The sequence below is a fragment of the Vigna umbellata genome, chromosome 9 (genome assembly GCF_029865625.1).
Source record: "Vigna umbellata cultivar VRB3 chromosome 9, Vumbellata_1.0, whole genome shotgun sequence".
NCBI classification, from domain to species: Eukaryota; Viridiplantae; Streptophyta; class Magnoliopsida; order Fabales; family Fabaceae; genus Vigna; species Vigna umbellata.
In genome coordinates, this window is record NC_142173.1 from 49,278,511 (window position 1) to 49,302,102 (window position 23,592).

At 37.1% G+C, this 23,592-nt stretch overlaps 1 protein-coding gene and 1 pseudogene across 1 annotated transcript; both read right to left on the bottom strand.

Moving 5' to 3' along the window:
• Positions 1-1,887: 1,887 nt before the first annotated feature.
• On the bottom strand, positions 1,888-7,533 carry LOC148193753 (uncharacterized). The gene is made up of 4 exons (XM_088099501.1): positions 5,010-7,533; positions 4,010-4,886; positions 2,111-3,824; positions 1,888-1,986 (listed from the first exon to the last, which is right to left on the bottom strand). Exons 1-4 carry the CDS (start codon positions 7,531-7,533, stop codon positions 1,888-1,890), a joined length of 5,214 nt encoding a protein of 1,737 aa, XP_087955627.1.
• A 12,290-nt stretch (positions 7,534-19,823) lies between these two features.
• LOC148193754 (putative WRKY transcription factor 33) lies at positions 19,824-20,403 on the bottom strand (annotated as a pseudogene).
• Between the last annotated feature and the right edge of the window lie 3,189 nt (positions 20,404-23,592).

Sequence of the window (23,592 nt, forward strand, 5' to 3'; positions counted from 1 at the left end):
TTTTTTTTTTTTTTTTTATGAATACAGAAATGTAATGATGAAACTAACTAAAATAAATCTTTTTGAATTTTCAAAATTGTGCATCATTCTTTTATGAAGAAATCATGCGAATCATTCAAACATATTTTTTTTGTATTTTTTTACTTGGGCTATCCTTTTTTTTTTACGACATCCTTCAGGACCGAGTTTATGCCGACCGAATATACCCGTGATGCTTTAACATGCATTATTTCTATTTTTCCTTATTTACCTAAAAGTTCAACGCGAGATGCAGTATTTCAATGATTTATTGAACAGAATTACAAATTTAAACATGCGTTATTTATTGAATAATAAGCTTTCAAGACAACATCAATATCCCTTAATAGCGTCCCCTATCACGGAATCATCATGCGTAAAACTTTTTGACCGTATCAGAATTAACCGGTAGCGGTAACTCCTCTCCATCCATTCTTGTGAGAATTAGTGCCCCACCAGAGAATGCCTTCTTCACCACAAATGGCCCTTCATAATTTGGGGTCCACTTGCCTCTATGATCCTTTTGTATAGGCAAAATCTTCTTCAACACCAACTCGCCTTCATGAAACGCTCTTGGGCGTACCTTTTTGTCAAACTCCTTTTTCATTCTTTTTTGGTACAATTGTCCGTGGCACATTGCTGTTAACCTTTTTTCTTCAATGAGATTGAGTTGGTCGAATCGAGCTTGAACCCACTCAGCTTCCTCTAATTGGGTTTCCATCAACACTCGTAAGGATGGAATTTCCACCTCAAATGGAAGTACTGCTTCCATCCCATACACAAGCGAGAAAGGTGTTGCCCCAGTTGATGTTCGTACCGATGTGCGATATCCATGTAAAGCAAAAGGAAGCATTTCGTGCCAATCTTTATAGGTGACCACCATCTTTTGCACAATTTTCTTGATATTCTTATTGGTAGCCTCTACTGCCCCATTCATCTTTGGACGATAAGGAGAAGAATTATGATGATGAATTTTGAACTCCTTACATAATTCTACCATCATTTGGTTGTTCAGGTTGGTGGCATTATCAGTGATGATCTTGTTAGGGAGCCCATATCTACAGATCAACTCCTTTTTTATGAACCTGGTCACCACCTTTCTAGTCACGTTGGCATAAGAAGCAGCCTCAACCCACTTGGTGAAATAATCGATTGCGACTAGTATGAAACGATGCCCGTTTGATGCCTTCGGCTCTATGGCTCCAATGACATCTATTCCCCACATTGAAAATGGCCATGGTGCAGACAACACGCTTAGGGTTGTAGGTGGCACGTTGATATTATCTGCATATTTCTGACATTTCTCGCACTTTCTCACGTGTGTGCAACAATCATTTTCCATGGTTAACCAAAAATAACCAGCTCTTAATATCTTCCTAGCCATCGAATGTCCATTCATGTGTGTGCCAAAGGTACCTTCATGAACTTCTTCCAGTATCAGCTCGGCTTCCTTTGCATCCACGCATCTGAGGAGAACCATGTCATAATTTCTCTTGTATAAAATGTCCCCATTTAAGATAAAACTGCCAGCCAATCTCCTTAGCGATCTCTTATCGTTTTCGGACACCTTCTCAGGATATTCACGAGTCTTAAGATAATGCTTGATATCAAAATACCAAGGTTTACCATCTAACTCCTCTTCAATGAAATGGCAATATGCTGGCTCTGCATGGCTCTTCATTTCAATCATCGGTAATTCTGCATCTTGGTGAACTTCAAACATTGACGACAAGGTCGCCAACGCGTCTGCCAATTGATTATCTTCTCTAGGTATGTGGTTAAACGTGATGGAATCGAAATACACCATTAATCCCCTAATGTAAGCTTGGTAAGGAATTAATTTTATATCCCTAGTCTCCCATTCTCCTTTCAGCTGATGGATGACCAAAGCCGAATCTCCATATACATCCAAGATTCTTGCCTTAGATTCGATTGCCGCTCGAATACCCATGGCACAGGCCTCGTATTCTGCTATGTTATTCGTGCAATTAAAACACAACCTTGCTGTCATTGGTACGTACTGATGCTCTGGGGAGATAAGCACTGCCCCTATTCCGTGTCCCATCACATTCGAGGCTCCATCGAATAATACTGTCCATGCTTGGTTCTTCCCATCCTCTTCAAACAGAGCCAGGATATCTTCATCGGGAAATTCAGGTTGCATTGGCTGATAATCACTAATGGGTTGGTGGGCCAAGTATTCCGCTAGAGCACTACCCTTGACGGATTTCTGAGTAACATACACGATATCATACTCTGACAACATCATCTGCCACCGAGCTATCCTTCCCGTAAGAGCAGGTTTTTCAAAAATGAACTTGATAGGGTCCATCTTGGATATTAACCAGGTAGAGTGATTCAGCATGTATTGCCTTAATCGATGAGCAACCCACGCCAATGCACAACAAGTTCGTTCTAACGACGAATATCTTTGTTCACAATCTGTGAATTTCTTGCTCAAATAGTATATAGCATGCTCTTTCTTCCCAGCTTCATCGTGTTGACCCAACACGCAACCCATTGACTTATCCAATACAGTCAAATACAAAATGAGCGATCTTCCTGGTTCAGGTGGACGTAGTACTGGAGGATCTTGCAGGTATCGTTTGACTTTTTCAAAAGCGGCTTGACAATTCTCATTCCACACTACAGCCTGGTTCTTTCGTAATAACTTGAACATCGGTTCACAAGTAGCGGTTAATTGAGAAATGAATCTAGCAATGTAGTTTAGTCTACCCAGAAAACCTCGAACCTCCTTTTCTGTTCTAGGTGCGGGCATTTCTATTATCGCTCGCACCTTGTCAGGATCAACTTCTATTCCCTTTCTGCTAACAACAAAACCCAGCAACTTCCCAGATTTCACTCCAAACGTGCATTTGGCGGGATTTAACCTGAGCTTATACTTTCTCAATCTCTCAAATAATTTCTTCAAGTTGAGAATGTGTTCTTCTTCCGATTCGGACTTCGCAATCATGTCATCCACATAAACTTCGATCTCCTTGTGCATCATGTCATGAAAAAGTGCTACCATTGCCCTTTGATATGTTGCCCCAGCATTCTTGAGCCCAAATGACATTACCCTATAACAAAAAGTTCCCCACAACGTGATAAAGGTTGTCTTTTCCATATCTTCCGGCGCCATTTTGATTTGATTATATCCCGAGAAACCATCCATGAATGAGAATAGCGAAAATTTGGCCGTATTATCAACTAAAGTGTCGATGTGCGGTAATGGAAAATTATCCTTTGGACTTGCACGGTTCAAATCACGATAGTCAATGCACATTCGAACTTTACCATCTTTCTTAGGCACTGGTACAATGTTTGCTACCCATTGTGGATATCTTGCCACAGCTAGAAATCCTGCATCGAATTGTTTCTGTACCTCTTCCTTGATTTTCAAGGACATTTCTGGTTTCATTCTTCTTAACTTTTGCTGGACTGGGGGGCATTCCGGCTTAAGTGGGAGCTTGTGTTGCACAATGTTGGTATCCAGACCAGGCATATCATTATACGACCAAGCAAACACATCCTTAAACTCCTTCAATAGGAGACACAACTCTTCTCTCACTTCTTCTTTCATGCTAGTACCGATTCTCACTTCTTTTATCTCATCTTCATCTCCTAAGTTGAGTATTTCAATCTCTTCCTGGTGGGGTTTTATCTCTTTAGACTCTTGTTCCACTAATCTCAATAGTTCCGGGGAGGGTTCCAGATCATCTTCACAATCATCTTCCGTATTATTGACAGGGTGCTCAAAATTAGGAGTATCGATATTGTTATTTTCAAAACATTCATCGTCATGTCTGCATAATTTAATTATTGGAAAAAGAATAAATAAAGAGGAAAAATGACGAAGAATGCCAAATGATGATAAAACATAAACAAACACAACTTTATTATCACACTGAGCACAAAAACTAAACGTCAACCCGTAAGCCATGAATCCTAAAGACCCGGGTAAAGCTACAGGATTAATTAAGACTATTACATCTTATTAAGCATCACGGGTAAATCCAGGGTTTCCCAATTGTTGAGTGGTGCATCTGGGGAGCCGGCCCACACGAAACTTGAGCTCTCAAATCTTTCTTCATTCTCCACAGCTGCTATTTGGCCAGTGTTGACCCATCCTGCGCTATGAAAACTCTCCTTGATGTCACAAATACGAATCTTTTCCATCTTGGGTTCCCGTCTTTCTACACGAGCCAGACTACGCTCTCTCCTTTCTCCTATCAGTCTTTTCCTGTCCTCTTTGGTGGGCTTGTACCCTAGGCCATATCTGTTCTTATTCTCAATGACCTCTAGAGGGAAAACTCGCCCCTGCCCATGCTTGCCTAAACCTTTACCATGCGTATAACCTTCTTTCAGAAAGACTTTGGCCATCATAATAGAAGCATGCGACATACGCGGGCTTACTAGGAATGGCTCCACATAGGCATTTCCTACAATCTCTAATGATTGAAAAGCTGTCTCGAGAGCTTCCTCAGCCGCCTCAATATAGCGTGTGGACGATGGCCCAGTCACAAGGAGATCCTCCTCTCCTAATATTATCACCAATTTATCTTCCATGACATATTTCAGCTTCTGGTGTAGTGTGGAAGGTACAACTCCTGCAGAATGGATCCATGGTCGACCCAACAGACAACTATAGGCCGGGAGGATATCCATGACTTGGAATGTCACTTGAAAGACGCACGGACCGACTTGGACCGGTAGTTCCACTTCTCCCATCACTTCCCTTTTACTGCCGTCGAATGCCCTCACAATCATAGAGCTTGGCTTCATATGCATTCCATCACAGGGTAGTTTCTCCAATGTCGCTTTTGGCATGACGTTCAAAGAGGAGCCATTGTCCACCAAGACACGTGCTATAACATGATCCAGGCATTTCACAGAGACATGAAGAGCCTTGTTATGCCCTCTTCCCTCAATAGGTATCTCCTCATCGGTAAAGGTGAGGTAATTATTAGCAACAATGTTGCCAACAATGCCCTCGAACTTGTTCAGAGAAATATCTTGCTCCACATGGGCCTCACTAAGTACCTTCATTAACAACTTTCTATGAGATGCAGAATGCATGAGCAATTCTAGTAAGGAGATCCGAGCAGGCATGCGGTTTAGCTGTTCCACCACCTTGTACTCACTCTGTTGTATGAACTTTAAAAATTCGCAAGCCTCTTCTTCGGATATTTCTTTCCTCTCTCCTTTGTCAGGGGTTTCTTCCGCCTGTACACCTTTCCCTTTCAAGCACTCCCTCGCTTTTGCGGCCATTGTTGCTTCGTTATTGTTGGCTCCTTCTCTTGTCAACTCTGGTGGTGTAAAGATTCGACCACTTCTCGTCATTCCCCCAATGCCTGATATGTTTTCAATAGTTGGGTCTGCACCTTTTCCTTCCTCTAACGCAAATGCCCCATATCTCCAAGGGACAGCTTTCTCATTTTTGTAAGGAAAGGGGGATGGCACACAGATAACAACGGTCGGTTTTTCTTCAATCACCGGTGCAGGGGTGTTTCTAGTGAAATGGATCACCAATGGCTCCGGCAGAGTTACATCAGGTTCCCCACCAGTTTGTGCAAACACTTCCTCCTCTTTATCCTTGCGGCATACTTGCATCAAACTTCTGTCAAGCAGGTCTTGCAGCATACCTTCTAATTCAAAACACTCTTCAATAGAGTGCTCAGCATCTGGATGAATTGCACATGATATACCCATATCATAATCACCTTTCACTAGGCCCACTTTTAACAATGCCTCGAAAATAAACCTCCTAGAACTCCGGATTTCACTCACGTCTCTTATCAACTCATGTTTGTCGGCCATGATGGCGTTCGTCGAGGTACTCCCGTGCCCGGACAATGGGTTATCCTCGATGCTAGGCTTATCTTCTTGAAACTTTAACCACCCAGAGTCGATTAGAGCCTGTACCTTATACTTGAAGGCTATACACCGCTCAATTGAGTGACCAACGCCTCCTCCATGGTAACTACACTTGGCATCTGCATCATAATCCCTTGGGTATGGAGGTTGTACAGGCTTCATCGGGCAAATGGCAACCAGACCCTTTTTTATGAGTTGAGGTAATAACTCCGTGTAAGTCATAGGGACGGGGGTGAATCTAACAAATTGATTCCTTCTCGGGTTGGTGTTTTGACCCGCATTTGGATTCAGACCGGCATTTGCCCCATTCCTCCATGCTTCAGTTGGGATTCGCTGTGGTTGATAATACCCTTGTGGTTGCTGGGGTCTAGTTTGATGGTCGAATGACGCATTAGCTGCATAGGGAAGTTGACCCAAGTATGGTCGATAATTATGAGTGGGAGCTTGACCCCTCCACACAGGCATCATCGAGGTTGCATGTACCTCTCCTTCCTTCTTATTTCCCGGATTGAGACCGGTTTTTTTTAAGTTTGCAGCTGCGGGCGGGCCATACATAATTTTCCCATTTTTCAACCCAATTTCTATCCTTTCGCCAATTATGATGACATCAGCGAAATTGACGGACACATTCCCCACCATATGTTCATAAAACGGCGGCTGGAGAGTATTTACAAACATTGCCACCATCTCTTTATCAAACAAAGGCGGCTCAACTTGCGCGGCTAATTCTCTCCATCGTTGAGCATACTCCTTGAAAGTTTCGTTGTCTTTCTTCCCCATATTTTGCAATTGCAGACGGTCCGGTGCAACATGTGTGTTGTATATGTACTGTTTCACAAAGGCGTCAGCCAGATCTGCCCAACAGCGGATTCGAGATGGGTCTAAATGGGTATACCAGTTTAGGGCTACCCCAGCCAAACTATCTTGGAAGACGTGGATAAGTAGCTGGTTATCGTAGGCATGTGCAGCCATCTTTCTGCAATACATGGTCAGATGACTTTTAGGGCATGTACTACCCTTATACTTCTCAAAATCTGGCACCTTGAACTTATACGGTATCTTCACACCAGGAGCTAAGCTTAGTCTTGCAACATCTCCAAACCCATAACTTTCCACCCCTTCAATAGCCCTTAATCTTTCCTCCAAAGTCTCCAGCCTGCCTTTAGCTCCGTCAACGTCACTGATTTCCCCATGCATCGCGGCATGCGAAGTGGCCTTGGCTGAAGAGTCATGATGAATAATCGCATGTGGCATTGTAGTTACTCGTGTTCCTTCAACTGTAATTGCTTCATTCATGTGTGTACTCACCAAGGGAGCCGTCACAGAGACAGGTCCCTGAGTGACGACTGGCGGTACATCAACAGTTGTGGGAATGGGTAATGACACATGTTCTCCTTCCAAGTACTCTCCTACGGGAGGAGTGTATCCCGGGGGTAACCCATACAATGGGAAGGGAACTGATGGGCCCACAGCATTGAACAACGGAGGATAAAAATGGGCATTCCCACCAGCCACTGCAGATGAAGACTCTCTAGTAGTCTTCAGGGATTCAAGGGCAGCCAAGATTTGGCCAACCTGGTCTTTCAACTCGCTCACATCAGCTTTGATGGATTCTTGTGACTCTTCCCAGCTTTCCATGACCCTTAAATTGGCTCGAGTCCTGTAGGGATGTCGTGGAGGATTGGCCGTTGTTTTTCTTACTTGTATTCTGTTATTAATTTTTGAATTTAGACGAGGATAAAAAAAACATGATGCATGCTAGTAATAGGTGGAAATCACAGGATCACGATGACATTAATGATGGAAATTAATACAAATCGATATCATACAAAACATCACAGGTCCTGCATTACATTGTTGGAAGAGAACGAGACATAAACAAATTATCACTCCCTGGCTCGAGCGATGAAGGCTTTCATTTCGCCTACTAACCATCTACAATGGCTGATAAAAAGTTTTATCTCTTCAGGCGGATTATAAAAGTGAGTTATCGCTTCGGCGTCCGACACCATCCTTGGAACATTCTCAATTGCTCCGTTCGCTAAGGCAGCCAGTTGGGAGAAACTTTCCTTCCAATGATCCACAACCCTTTCTTGTTCTGCAATGCGATCTTCCATCCATTTAATCAAGGCTTGATGACTTTCTTCGCACTCCATCATTTTCCATCGCTCCTCTTGCTCCTTAATATAACCCTCCATCTGTTTTAACATGTCCCGATGCTCTCCTTCAGCTCTTGCCCGCTTCCACCGTTCCTGGTTCAAATCTGCCTCAAACGACGTAGCCATTTCCTTCATCTGATGCCCTACTTCTTCTACTTGAATTTGGGCATCTCTTAGTCTTTTCATGGCTTCTCGCTTACCTGTTTTGGCTTCTTCGTAGAGGTGTTCCCACTGTTTCCCTTCTTCCAAAGCTGTATTCTTCTCTTTTATTCTCACGGCTAGTTCTTTGCTTGCGGCCGCCAGATCCTGCTTCAATCGGAGTGTATATCCTCTTTCAGCTTCTCGACTTTTAATCATTTCTTCGTAGGCTCGCGACTTATCCTCTTTATCATTCTTCATATTCACAAAATCATTGTGCATCCTTTGTAGTTCGATTTCTAACCTGGCATTCCTCTCTCTTAGTTCTTCCATCTCCGCTTTCAATTGCCTCACCTCTTCACTCTCTACGTCCTGAGGTTGCCCTTCCTTGACCAGATGATCATTGATTGTCTTGAAAGGGAGTTTGACTTCATTTACCCTTTCTAAAATCCAAGTGTGGTAACTGACCTTGCTATCTACTACTCCAACCCTTAAATCCCTTTCAGCCCGCACCACGCTTTCCCAAGCATTTCTGACCTTCCTCAACATTTCAGCAAAACGTCCGTCCTCATAGTAGATGAATAGTGTAGTAAGACAGTCCGGTGAAGGCGCCCCTCTTATGGGATGCCCGAATTGCCTTTGGACTAAAACGGGGTTGTAGTTGACACAATATCTGGTACCTATGAGGGGTACATTGGGAAAGCTGCCACAATGATGGATGGAGGGTTTAAGCTCGAGCCAAGGAAGACGCCACTTTATCTTTTCCCCATTCAAACCAGCAAAGAAATGGGCCCACTCATTTCCTCCTCTGTCTTTAAGCCTCTGGTGTGACGGACCTTTCAACGGACAATCAACTACCCCTTTACCCACGCGCGCAGTCATCCACGCATACAGCACCGGCAAACAACAAAGAATTTTCTTTCCGTTCCTTTCATGACAAAAACTCATGGTCCCATAAACATCTGCGAGGACTGCTGTTACAGGGTTCTCTGATCTTGTCTTTTTTGCTACGAAGACATCTATTGCGGTATAATCCACAAAGCCTTCTACTTTGGGAAACAAAACGACGCCATACACGGTAAGGGCTAATACGTCCATGAAAGTCTCCCACTCTTCTTTATCAGCTAGATGATGTAGGTACTGCTCCAAATATTTTTGTGTCAGTCCACACACTTGATTCCTCGTTACCAACCTGTGTTCAAGTTCTTTGGGATGTATTTTCATTATGGCGGCAATGGTGGGGATAGAGGCGTGATGTTCCAGGTGCTGATACGGAGTGGTACCCTCTAGTGGCAATCCGAGTATGTACTCAAATTCTTCTATAGTTGGCGCCAGCTGAAAATCCTGAAAGGTGAAGCATCTTAGTGGAGAGTCGTAATACTGTGCAAGGGCTGTGATAGCTGGCAATTGTACTTCCACCTCCATTAGACTCAACAAATTTCCATACTTTTTCTTGAAGGTTTCCCTCTTTATGGTCTTTAACCTTTTGCCTAATTTTATCAGACTTGTCAAGTTTCCACCATGAGTCCTCAGGCGAGATTTATTTCTTAACATGACAGAATCAGTATGTTGTGTAGCACCAGATCTTGTATCAACTTCCATCTTTGTATGATATCAAGTGAACGCTAGTGATTTCCCCTAAAACCAGTATATTATCGAATGATGAATGATGCATAAAGTGAAGTAAAACAACATGACAAAAAAAATGCATGCATGGTAGGAGAATAAAAAATCATTATTTTCGAAGAAGAACAAACAGCGTGAGAGTTACAAGAATATACATTCTCCCTTTTGTGCTTTATCAAAGGTTGAATGCCTAAAGTTCTAAGGCCAAATATATGCACTCACAAGGATAGATCCCTAATGCTTAAATCAAGGCCACCAGAGCTATGACTCTTTTCACTGTCTCTCCACAACAGTCAGAGTAATCAACTAGATGTGGAGACACAAATGAAGAGAACAAACTCTAGTTGGGGTTCTCACGATAGCCAAACAGGAAGTACATCCCAGAGTGACACCGCTACACAACCCCTCTAATTCTAAGTTGCGCTCAGACCCGGGTATAGGGCCCCACTCATGATATGCATAATGTAAAGAGGGAGATTATAATGTAAAACAACAATTGCAAAAATAAACACAAATAAGTAGACATATCAAAAATAGGTAAGGAACAATTATTTCAAACATAAAGAACAAGTAAAAGAAACTCACATGCAATTATTTCAAATATCAATCATAGATAAGGAAAAAGGGAAAAAACATAAAGAAAAACCACATCGAATTCGCATACCTAATTAAATGGCCTGACTCTCTAGCGATCCCCAGTGGAGTCGCCATCTGTCGCAACCGGGATCGCGACGGGACGACGATCCGTGGAAAAATAAATGGTTTTGAAAAAAAAAAAGATTTGGAGTCGCCACCATAGTTTATTCTGGAAAACTACGGAAAAACCATAAAATGATAAGGCATGGTCTGCGAAACTGAGATTCTTGGTTCGGGAGTCGGTTACGTGTAGGGAAGGTATTAGCACCCTACAACGCCTGCCCTAAGGCAGTACCTTTAACTAAATATGCGAATATGATGTGGTTTTCAAAATGTTTAATTATCCCCTAAAATAAGATTCTAAAGAAACAACATGTATTTTTTAGTTTTTTGAGCCCGACAAGGATTGACCTTGCTCCTACGTATTCTCATTAAGAATGAGAAATCAGGGTTCCGTAGTTCTTTTAGAAAACTGCTTGAAAATTTGTTTGAAAATTGTTTAGAAAATTTGTTTGGAAAATGATTATGGATAAATTTGGATTTTTGGGAAAGTGAACCTGACAAGGACTGGCCTTGCTCCTACGTATCTCCACTTTTGATGGAGAATCAAGGATCACGTAGTTCTGGCAAGCAAGACTGTTTGTTGTTTGAAAATGTTGATGTTTTTGGTTTTTTGAAGATTTTATATTTTTTTGGTACTTTTTACAAAAATAAACAGAAAATGTTTTCAGCACAAGGACAATGCGTGCGATCACACATGTGCTTAATATTTTTGGTATTTTTATAAAATATTTAGATTTTTTTTTTTGCGTAATGAGCACTAGGCTGATGCGTACGATCGCACGAGTACTCACATGGCTTTTTTCTTATTGTTTGCGTAATGAGCACTAGGCTGATGCGTACGATCGCACGAGCACTCACACGGCTTTTTTTGTTTATTTTAGATTTTGCGTAATGAGCACTAGGCTGATGCGTACGATCGCACGAGCACTCACACGGCTTTTTTGTTTATTTTATATTTTGGGTAATGAGTACTAGGCTGATGCGTACGATCGCACGAGTACTCACACCGATATTTATATCATTACATGTTTTTTAAAGTTTTATATTTTTTTTATATATTTTTTTATTAAGAAGAGAGGTGAATTGAAATATCTATGACATAAAAATATCAAAAAGCATAGGATAAAATTGTGGTAGAAAATAGGATAAATTTATAAACTAAAAAAATGATCAAAATGAATATAAATAGAATGAAAAGAAAATGTGTACCTTGTTGAAGATTTGAAAGATGAAGCAAGACTTTGCTTGTAATAAGTTGTGAGAAGAGGTAGATGGAAGATGAAGAAGATAACTTTATGGTAGAAATGGGGTATGGGATTTATTATGTATAGAGAGATTAGGAAATAGTAAAATGTGAGAGAGAAATGAAGTAGAGTTTTGGGATGGAATGGAGATATTTTGAGAGAAAAGAGATAGATCTTATGTAAATTATGTGTGAAGAAAATGTGGGTATTTATAGAGTTAAGGATGAAGAAAGTTGATGAATAAAAATAATATAATAAGTTGGTGGAAAATTTAGATGAAATAAAATATAATTAAAAAAAAGATGAATAGAAAAAGTTAATGTGGAAAATAAGTGAAAGAAATAATATAAAAAGTTGGTGGAGAAAGTAGGTGAAATAAAATATAGTAAATAGTAAAAGTTAATGTGGAAAATAAATGAAAGAAATAATATAAAAAGTTGGTGGAGAAATTAGGTGTGGAAATTAAGTGAAAGAAATAATATAAAAAGTTGGTGGAGAAATTAGGTGTGGAAATTAAGTGAAAGAAATAATATAAAAAAGTTGGTGGAGAAAGTAGGTGAAATAAAATATAGTAAATAGTAAAAGTTAATGTGGAAAATAAGTGAAAGAAATAATATAAAAAGTGGGTGGAGAAATTAGGTGTGGAAATTAAGTGAAAGAAATAATATAAAAAGTTGATGGAGAAATTAGGTGAAATAAAATATAGTGAATAGTAAAAGTTAATGTGGAAAATAAGTGAAAGAAATAATATAAAAAGTGGGTGGAGAAATAAGGTGGAGAAAAAATGGATAATAAAAAATATTGATGGAGAAGATATAATAAAAAAATGTAAGTGGAATAATTAGAAAAGTTGATATATAAAATTAATATGGAAATGATGTGGAAAAAATAAATGATAAAGGTAGATGATGTGGAGGGTGATGTGGATGATGATGTGGAGAGTGGAGTGTGATAAGAGAAAAAGGGTGGTGAAGAAGTAAAAAAGTAAGAGATTATTTTGGGCCATTGGGTTAAATGTTTAAAAGAAACTTTGGGGTGCGAAAAGTAAAATAAATAGTATTTTTCATTTTTCATTTTTTTTTTTTTATGTTTTTATTATTTATTTTTGTGATGAATTTTATTTACCCGGACGAAATTGGGTATTGACAGCTGGCCCGTTAAAAAATTAACGCCGTTACCAAAAATGACTTAATTGCATATTTTTTTCATAAGTCGCGAACACATTGAACTTCGAAAAAAACATAGGACGCAATTGAACATTTGCCCCCTTTCAAGGGACCAAAAGAGGTATTAAACCTATAATAATACTATGATTTTGTTTTGCAATTAAAAATAAGTTTCTCAGTGGTATTTTGCTTCATTATGAAATGTTAGAAAACTTTTTGGTTTCAGGTTGTAGCATATCTCTTGTTGTCATCAACATCAGCTGTTCCAATAACAAATAGAATGAGGAAAACTGCTGACAGCATATTTACACTGCAGCCATTGCCTTCTCCTATTTTGCCTTCTGATGTCTATCACTATCAGCTATTATTTTAGGATACAAACTGTCAACAAAAACTTATACATAAGTACCCTTAATAGTTAAAATTTTCTTCTATCACTGAATATAAGTAAAAAACTTTCTATTGAGTATAAAATTTAGAATCCGTTTTCCTTTTAAAGTCTTTGCGTTTGTTGCAATGGTATGGTTCGTAATTCAAGTGTTGCAAAGGTTAGTAATTCAAGTGTAAGGGTAAATCCTACGTTGAATAGAAATGAGAAACCTAAATGGAAAAAGATGAATAAATATATTGCTTTAAGGTTAAAGCAGTGAGTTTTCTTGTATAGATTTGCTCCTAATGTTTTTTATGTTTATATTCTCTCTTTCTTTTTAAGTCTTTGCAAATGTTGTAATAATATGAGATTGTAATACAAATTGCTTTTTTCCCAGTATACAGTGTGGTGATGATGTTGATAGTTTTCAATTTATTGTTCTTTCTCAAATTTTCTTCATCCTTAGACTCCAATAGCCTATTCCTGAATAGATCAGAAGCAGCTGAATTCTTCGTAATTTGAACAAAAACATAACTTTGATCGAAAAGTTATAGAAACACAAAAATTACTGGGACGTAATAGCAGTAGACATTTGCATACCAGAGTAGAAATTGCCAAGACTAGCATAAACTTTAGAAAGTAAATGAACGTAGTGAACAAAAAAATAATGGAATTGAAAGTCAACAAGTTTTCTGTGTCTCCTATTACTAAATTGAAAGTTAAATAAGGCTTAACTTTTGTCAAGCTTTACTGCAGTTCCAGTCTCTAATCTCAGTACACTAAATTAGTAGATTCCCGTGATTTTCTTATTCTATTTCTATATGCTATACACAAACACTATATCAGCAATATTATCACGTGTAAGGTTCAAGTGTTCCACTTCCAAATTTAGAAGTTCTTTGAAAAGAGACTGAAGGAATGAATCATTAGACGAAAATCCTAGGCTTCCAGGGCTGAGCAACGTGTCCATTAGAACAGCTTCTTGACTTGTAGATGCGGAGAGCTTTGTGTCAGGGAATGAATTGATGAAGCTTGCTGAGTTAGAATAATATTGGGGCAGGTGCTGTTACATTGCTGGTGTTGTTGTTTAGAGAAGCTCTATAATAGCTTGCATTTCCTCGTCCTAAAGGAATATCATGGTTATGTTTTCCTTCATAGGTTGTTAGCACAACATTCATGTCATTTGCAACTCTCTCAACTTGTTTTCTCACTGGACAACCTGGGGCAACGCATTTGTAGTAACTCCTGCAGAAAGAATGTTTTGAGTAAGTCATGGCCTTATGGGGTGGTAATAATGAAATTGCGACACTAAAAAAGGCATACAGGAAAAGGGTGTCGTTTGTTTTCTTCAGTTCTACTTCAAATTCACTTGGCAGAATAATCATTTAAACACAAATATTATAGTTTTCATAAAGGAAGATCAATTCTATGAAGGGTTTGATTGAAATGCCCCAGAGAGTATGATTGATCATCAGATATGATATGTTTGTTGGCCTTTATGATAATTACTTCAAATTTGTACATGGATAATTTATGATTGATTGACAATTTAAAAATGTTTCCAATAACATTGTATGCCAGTTAAATTTTCTAGTACAATCTCAAAAATGGAAATACCTTGGGTTTGGGTTTCCTTTGAGATGGTGCAGGATGAAAAAGTTTGATCCATTAATTGAGAGCCATTTTTTCTATTATGTGGCTTAGGATGATTGTGACTTCCCCTGTATACTATTTCAGTAACACGTTCCTCCAAAGACCTTGCAACTTTCTTCTTTGTTGGACAATTTGGATAATTGAACTTGTAATAACTGTGTGGATTGTGACTTCCTTTCACTTGTTTCTCTGCATACTTCCTCCAACTGTACCCATCTCAGTCCTATAAAATTAGCTTGTAAGGTGAGGTTTGCATTCACTTATATACTTTAAATTAGCCTTATCTCTAGCCGACGTGGGACTTCCAACACACCCCCTCACGCCGAGGTATATGCATATCGAGCGTGGGACTGGACATTATTGGATGGTCTAATAGTGGCCCGATAATGGGTGGAACAATATGTCCAACAAACAACAAATATCATTAGGATAGGCTCTAACCATAGCTTTGATATCAATTGTTGGTGTTTATAAAAAAACAGAATTTTAACCGGGAACAAAAATGAACATAAAGGAAAGGGAAAATTTGAAGGAATATATGGAAGGAGAACAATGAAAACTTATTTTATTGAATCAGGAAATATTACAATTTATAAAATTTAAAAATAACTACCCATTAACAATGTGTTCCTAGAATTAAACCATTAAATAAAATGCAGGAATAAAAAATAACAAACCTAAACTGATTCCTTAAAACTATGAAAAAAAATATAAAAAAATAAAAAAAATTAAAAGGTGGACATAGTTCAGTGCTGAAGCAATTTTTAATACTCTCCTTGCTTTAGGAGCTGCAAACACCAACTTTTTTCCTTAGAAGCTCGAACTTGCTATCTAAAAGTGGTTTTCAGACTTGAAATAAATCAAAGTCACAAATTCATTTTTCTGCACTTCTCTTAAAAAAAAACTTGATGTTGAAATTCTTAGTTTTCCCATGAAATACATGATTATGGGAAATAGCGATAACAGTTGTGAACAAAAATCTTGGTACTTTCTTTTTGCTCCAGACTTAAATCCATTAAAATCTTTCTTAACCATAAAGCTTGATTGACTGTAGCTGTAGTTGCAATAAACTCAGCTTCTACAATGGATTCAGCCACAATTTCTTGCTTCTTTGAGCTCCAAGAGAAAACAGTTGATCCAAGAGTAAAACAATAGCCTGAAGTACTTTTCATATAATCCATAAAACCTCCACAGTCACTATCAGAGAAACCTGCCAACTTAAATTCTTTGCTCCATGTGAACTTAACACCAAAATCACTTGTACCCTTCACATACCGAATCACTCTTTTGGCAATCTTGAGATGCAATTCACTTGCACAATGCATGAATCGAGACAGAATACTTCCAACATTTAAAGTATCAGGCCTTGTTGTCGTGAGGTACATTAAACAACCAATAAAGCTTCTGAAATATCCTTCATCAACTTTGTTAGCACCATCTTCTTTGTGCAGCTTCTCCTTTTGATTCATTGGAGTGCTTATTGCCTTGCATTCTTCCAGTTGAAATTTCTTTAGTATTTCCTTTGCATACTTTTTCTCACATATGAAAATTGTACCTTGCCCTTGCTTGATCTCCATGCCAAGGAAGTAGGATATAACTCCAAGATCTGTCATTTCAAACACCTTCATCATCTCCTGTTTGAAGTTTTGAATATGCTCTATATTGTTTCCTATAACTAGTAGGTCATCAATATACAATGAAACAATCAGTGTCATTGTGCTTGACATACAAGGTTGTTTCTGATAGACTTTCCTCAAATTCAAAATTAAGCAAATATTCATTAATTTTGTTATACCAAGCTCTTGGAGCTTGTTTTAGACCATAAAGGGCTTTCTTGAGAAGATATACTTTATCTCCCTCACTTTCCTTCACAAATCCTTAGGGCTGCTCAACATAAATTTCTTCCTGTAGGATACCATTTAGGAAGGCTGATTTTACATCCAACTGAAACACTTTCCAGCTCTTTTGTGTAGCTATTGCAAGGAGTAACCTGATTGTGTCCAATCTAGCAACATGAGCAAAAGTGTCAGAATAATCAACACCAAAGATTTGGGCATCCCTTTAACCACCAGTCTAGCTTGGTGTTTGTTGATTGAGCCATCAACATTAAGTTTCATTTTAAACACCCACTTGACTCCAATTACCTTCCTGTCATGAGGCCTATCCACTAGGATCTAAGTTTTGTTTTTCTCTATCATTGACAAATCCTCCTCCATTTCATTTATCCACCTTTGATCCTTTTTTGTTTTTTTTATAGTTAGCAGGTTCACATAAGGCAATATTGCACCTTTCATAAACATTTGAGAGCAACCTTGTTCCTCTCACATAAGCATCATCCATTGTTTGATTTTGTCAGTCATCTTCTTCTTCTTCAATGCTTGAACTAGAAAACTTGAGTTTCAGTTCTGCCATGTTCTGACCCTTCTTTTCTGCATCATCCAGGTTCAACTCTTCATTCTCCATGAAGTAAACATCCATGGTGACAATAATATTTCTAGTTTGTGGCTTGAAAATTTTATAGGCTTTACTGACCGAACTGTAGCCTATAAAAATGCTTGGTGAAGCTCTCTTATCAAGCTTGTCACGCTTACTCTGTTGAACATGAGTGAAATACAAACAACCAAATACTTTAAGAAATTTTAGAATGGTTTATAACCATATCATGCCTCAAATAGTGTCATTTCTCTCATTGCCTTTGTTGGAAGCCTATTTTGAAGAAACACAATTGTATTTGCTACCTTTGCCCAAAACGTTTTTGGCAAATTCTTCTCATGCAACATGCATCTTGACATCCCCATGATGTATCTATTTCTCCTTTGACTAACTCCATTTTATCGAGGTGTGTAAGCGGATGTAAGTTGATGCTTTATGCCTGAATCTTCATAAAACCTATCAAATTCTGTTGAAGTATACTCCTTCTCATTATCAGATCTTACAATCTAAATTTTACAGTTGCTTTCATTCTCAACTCTTGTCTTAAACTTCCAAAAAACTTGAGCTACTTCTGATTTAAACTTCAAGAAAAAAAATCCAACTCATTATGGTGAAGTCATCAATAAAGGTATTAAAATAAAGACTACCTTTTAAGGAAGGCATTTTGTGAGGGCCTGAAACATCCGTGTGGATGAGCTGCAATTTGTGAGTGGCTCTCCATGTTGGCTTTAGGAATGAATTTCTTTTTTGATTTCCAAATTGAAATGTCTTGCATGTTGGTATTTGATCATCAAGTTCTTGAAAATCAATTGTCATTTTCTTAGACTACATTTTCAGCAACCCTTGGTGATGATAATGCCCACACCTCTTGTGCCAAACTTCTGTGATGTTCTCCTTGACAGGAAAGGCAGCTTGCTCTTCCTCCAATGGATTTAGAGCAAAACGTTTTCCTTTCATTTTGATTTTGAACATTTCTTGACTGGGTGCGTCTTTAATCTAATAAAAATTGTCTTCAAAAGCGACTTTGAAGCCTCTTTCAATCAATCGGCCAACACTCATTAGGTTTTGTTGAATTTCTGGTACAAAAATGACATCGAAAATTAACTTTATACCTGAGCAACTTGTTATTGTACCATTTCCCTTTCCTTTGACTGAAATATAATCATAATTGCCTATTTTGACTTTGGTGATGTTGGTTGGCTTTAAATCTTTCAAAAAGCTCCTTGTCATAGGTCATATGGTTTGTGCAACCACTATCAATCACCCAACTTTCATTTTCTTTACTTCTATCAAAACAGGTGGCCACAAATAATTGATCTTCCTCCTCCTCCTATTCAACAACTTTAGCTTCTTGCTCTTGTGATTGATTTTTGCTCATGCATATGACAACTTCATGTCCCATTTGAATGCACTTTATGCATTTGGCATCTGGGCTCCTCCAACATATGAATGGAGACCCATTTTGGCATAGTGTTGACAAGGAGGGTAACTTTTCTTTTCACCCTTTCCTTTGTTGTAATTATTTGCACTGCTTTGATTGTTGACTGGATGATTCTTCTTATAGTTTTTTGCTTGTTGGCTTTTGGCTAGAAGAGCGAGCACCTTCAGTAGCACAATCTTCCTTCATCAATCTATGTTGCTCTTGGGCTTGGAAGACATGTATCACTTCAACAAGAGTGATTTTAGAAATATCCTTTGTATTTTCCAAAGAAGATGCTTCATACCTTTCTGGTACGGTCACCAAAATTTTATCAACAATTCTGGAATCTGCGAAATTACTTCCTTATAATTTTATCTTGTTGGCAATACCCAAAAATTTATTTGAATACTCCTTGATTGTGTCAGACTCTTTCATCCTTTGAAGTTGAAATTCTCTCATCAAGTTAAGCACTTGCATGCTTCGAATTTTTTCATCTCTAGTATATTCTCTCTTCAGATAATCGCAAATTTCTTTTGCTGATTTAAGAGTCATGATCCTAGTAAAGATGGTTGTAGAGATGCCAACATAAAGACATGAGTTTGTTTTTTTTGTTCGGGTTTTCTTCTCCTTATGATTTTTCATCTGGGCCACAGTGGGATTGTCAGGCAGCGGAAGGATTTCATAATCTTCTTCTACTGCTTCCCAAAGATCTAAAGCTTCTAGGTAAGCCTCCATTTTAATAGCCCAAAGATCATAGTTTTCCCTATTGAAAATTTGAAGAGTTGCTTGGGAAAAACTTGTTTCAGAATCCATTCTAAGGTCCCGTAAGAAAAAAAGCTCTAGATACCAAGTTAAGGAGTGAACTTTAAGCTTAACTCAACTCCACAAAACTGGCTTGTAAGGTAAGGTTTGCGCCCACTTATATACTTTAAATTCGCCTTATCTCTAGTCGATGTGAGACTTCCAACAAGTCACACTAAAATCAAACTCATCATGTAATTTCTTTCCAATAATAAAGGTTTATTTCAGTGATGTATCTGTCATTTGCTTATCTTGCCATCTTTTGGCCTAAGGACCAAAGTCATCATCATCAACACCTCCAAAGAAACTAGTTTGTGATGTTTGCTCAAAGTCTTCCTCTACCATAGACTGATATGAAATCCCAGAGATGGTGCAGGATGAAAAAAGTTTGATCCATTAATTGAGAGCCATTTTTTCTATTATGTGGCTTAGGATGAGTGTGACTTCCCCTGTATACTATTTCAGTAACACGTTCCTCCAAAGACCTTTCAACTTTCTTCTTTGTTGGACAATTTGGATATGTGCACTTGTAATAATTGTGTGGATTCTCACTTCCTTTCACTTGTTTCTCTCCATACTTCCTCCAATTGTACCCATCTTCTGATTTTCCTTGTTTTCTAATGGACTTAAAAGCATTGTTGGAGTTAAATTGAACAGACCCAGAAGTATAATTGTTTTGTATTTCAGGTTTTATTGAGACAATTTCTATGGAGAAGCCCTAAGTTGTTGCATATTCATATTTTGTTTCTTTCATCTCGGATGAGAAATTTGTTTTCTTTGCAGGTTCATTGAATATCATTGTGTCCTATTTCTTTAGTGGCTCCTGTTGTTCAAGCTGAAAAATATTAGAAAACGTAATTAAGTAAATCCAAGAGGAACATATTCCATTCCAAAGAATCAACAACTTGGAAACTTGTTGACAAGTTCTTATGTGGTAAGTAAGTCCAATGACATTTAATTTTATCCAAGTGATCTTGAGAGTTTTATCATGCAGACATAAATGAACTATGTTGAATATAATGAAAAGCTAATAATAATCTCCTTCTAATATACACATATGTACTCTATTATAATAAAACAAATATAGGTTAAGGTCAACTAACTAAAGATAAAACATAGAAATAAGATAAAAATAATATTAAAATACCTAATCTCACTATTCAAATATAATAAATATCAATGGGTACCAACTATCCGTCGATTTTATCTACGGATATTTCAAGTAGATGTATTTTTGCTATCCTTATTTCCTGTTACTATAATTTTTTTGTAATTATATTCAAATGATATATGTTAATTAAATATTTTTATGTTTCATATTTGAATATTTCTATTTTTGTTTAATATTTTATTTATTGTATTTTTTTTTCACATGAAAATGTTTAACTTTCAATTTAAGTGTTCAAACCTTTCATTTATTAGGTAATATAAAAATCTTATCTTCTTTATTCTCTTATTAATAATTTTTATTTCATTTGAAAAATTAATTTTTCAATATTCGTTATCTCTTCTAGTTCAACTAGGTTGATATTTAAAAAATCTTCTAACATTTCTAAGATATTTTATCAAACCCCTACTTATATATTTATTTTCCTTTGTGCGGTTTTACTTCATTTTTATCCAATTATTTCTGAGACATATATTTGAACATTTTTCTAATATTTTTATTTGTTGATTACTTTTATAATGTAAAATACTGCTTTGATATTTTATATATATTTATATTTTTAATAAGTTATTATCATAAGTGTAATTTCATCACTATAATTGTATAAATAAATTTTATTTATTATAATATAATAATTTATTATCATTGTTATGAATATTTTTTTATCACCATCCAACATATATTGAAGTTGAAAAGATGAAAGTGATAATGCTAATTCTTACCATTACCTAAGCATTATTTTAGTAGCAAAATCAACTCTTTTCTAGCTTGAAATTTGCTTAATCCTCTCTTTTATCTTGCTTTTATAAATAAGTGTGTTTTGGGCTACATTGATATAATATCATCACTAATCCCCTTATTTTGTAGGTAATTTTATGCTTAGAAGAACATTCACCAATGTATAGAGCTTAACCAGCCACAAAAGCAAGCAAAACAAAAAGAGAGAATTTTGGAATATTGTAGTTGGGCTGTAGTTGGGCTACGACTGAGCTATATCTATCTCTAGAATGTTGTAGTTGAGGTGCAGCTGGGGTGCAGCTGAGTGCTCTATCATTGGAATTCTGCGGCTGAGTTGCAGTTGGGCAGCAGTTGAGCGCCACCCCTCTAGAATGTCACAGGTGGGCTGTAGGTGGGGTGCAACTGAGCGGTGACGATGCTCATGTGGAAAATTTGATCTATTTAGACCTAAAACGTGAAGGGAAAGGGGTCTTTGGTTCTTTAGAGGTGCATCTCACTCAGAGGAGAGCTTGAAGGGATGCTAAGGCTCATGGGAACACTCCCTTCTTCCTCCTGGGTTCTCCATCTTCTTCCATGGCCATTATTTAAGCTTAAAGGCTCTCCATGGAAATGGAGAGCCAAATCCATCTTGTTGGGGATAGATGTAGCCTCTGAATTCTTGTGTATTTGTTGAATAATTTGATTATATATATGCCTTTTCTATCAATTGCTAGTATTCTTGTTTCTGATCTTAAAGCTTGCATGTAATAGGAATGTTCATGACTTGATTTTGGGGTTTCATGGATTATGGGTATGTAAGATGGAACCTTGAACTGAAACAAGAGTCCTTGTGGTCATTGATTCTAAGGATGGAAGATGATTCACATGTTGTCTTTAAGATCCTAGCTCTTTAATGCAGGTTTGCTTGTTAGAATTTCCAAGGGATTGGAGTTGAATGGAGAAAACCTAGGCTCTTTCACCTAAGAGATTAGGACTAGAGTGTTTTTATGGATTGACATTAGTAAATTGATGGAGAAGAGATGAGATTGTGTATGCACAAGAGTGAAATAGGTGAAACCTAACCTTAACAATGTCATTTCATATCATTTCTAGTCTATTCCATTTCTAAGTGCCTTTAAACACCAAATTTCAACCATGTAATTTTGTGTAAATTTATCTTTCTTGCACATGCTTGTAAATGGATGTTACGTTCTTGAGTCTAAATAAGTTGTTAATCGCACAATTCTTTAGTATTACGAGTTTCTTGGGAAAATGATACCTAGTCTTACCATGATTTATTACTTGAAGCGATTCGGTGCACTTGCCGAACCATCTATCAGAAAACTCTATATTAAATTTTAATAAATTATTATTAATTCAATCTTTATTTTTTGTGTAATTTTGATTAAGTGATTATTATAATTTTTAGTAGTGTATAAAAATAGATATTTCATTAGAATTTAAAAACTTGAAGTAAAAAGACATTCAAAATATTTTTTAATTTGAGTTTTTTTCCTTTTATATTTTTTCTAAAAACATTTTTAAATTTTATCAACTTGATTTAATTAATGTTTGTAATTTTAATAAATGTTTGCTTCTCATGAAATTTTATTTGCTATTCTAATTTGAAATATATTCAATTATAATTTCTTTCTAAATATTTCATACTAAAGAGTTGAATTTTTTTTTATATTAAATATTTGATAATATTATGTTTTATTTTCCATATTCTTTTTTATTAATTAATTAATATTAAAATAGTAAGTAAGCACGTATGGATATGAATATATACTCGATATTTGGTAAAAATGAAAATAAGACAAATTTGATACTAGTTGAATGAGGATATAAGGATGGAGATAATTTTTTTCTCTTGAGATGTTAACGAAATTATCCACTCCATTGTCATCCCTATCCAAGCATATGCATAATTTATGAAGATATAACATTTCATGATCATTGTTCAATAATAACTTTTGTCGGTGTTTAACCTTAACCTTCGATTCTGCTCAATAACCCGTTGAATCATTAGAAAACTATTATCAGTATAATTTGATTGGTATGTGTAGAATCCCAAAATTATTTTATTCTCTTGTCAGATAT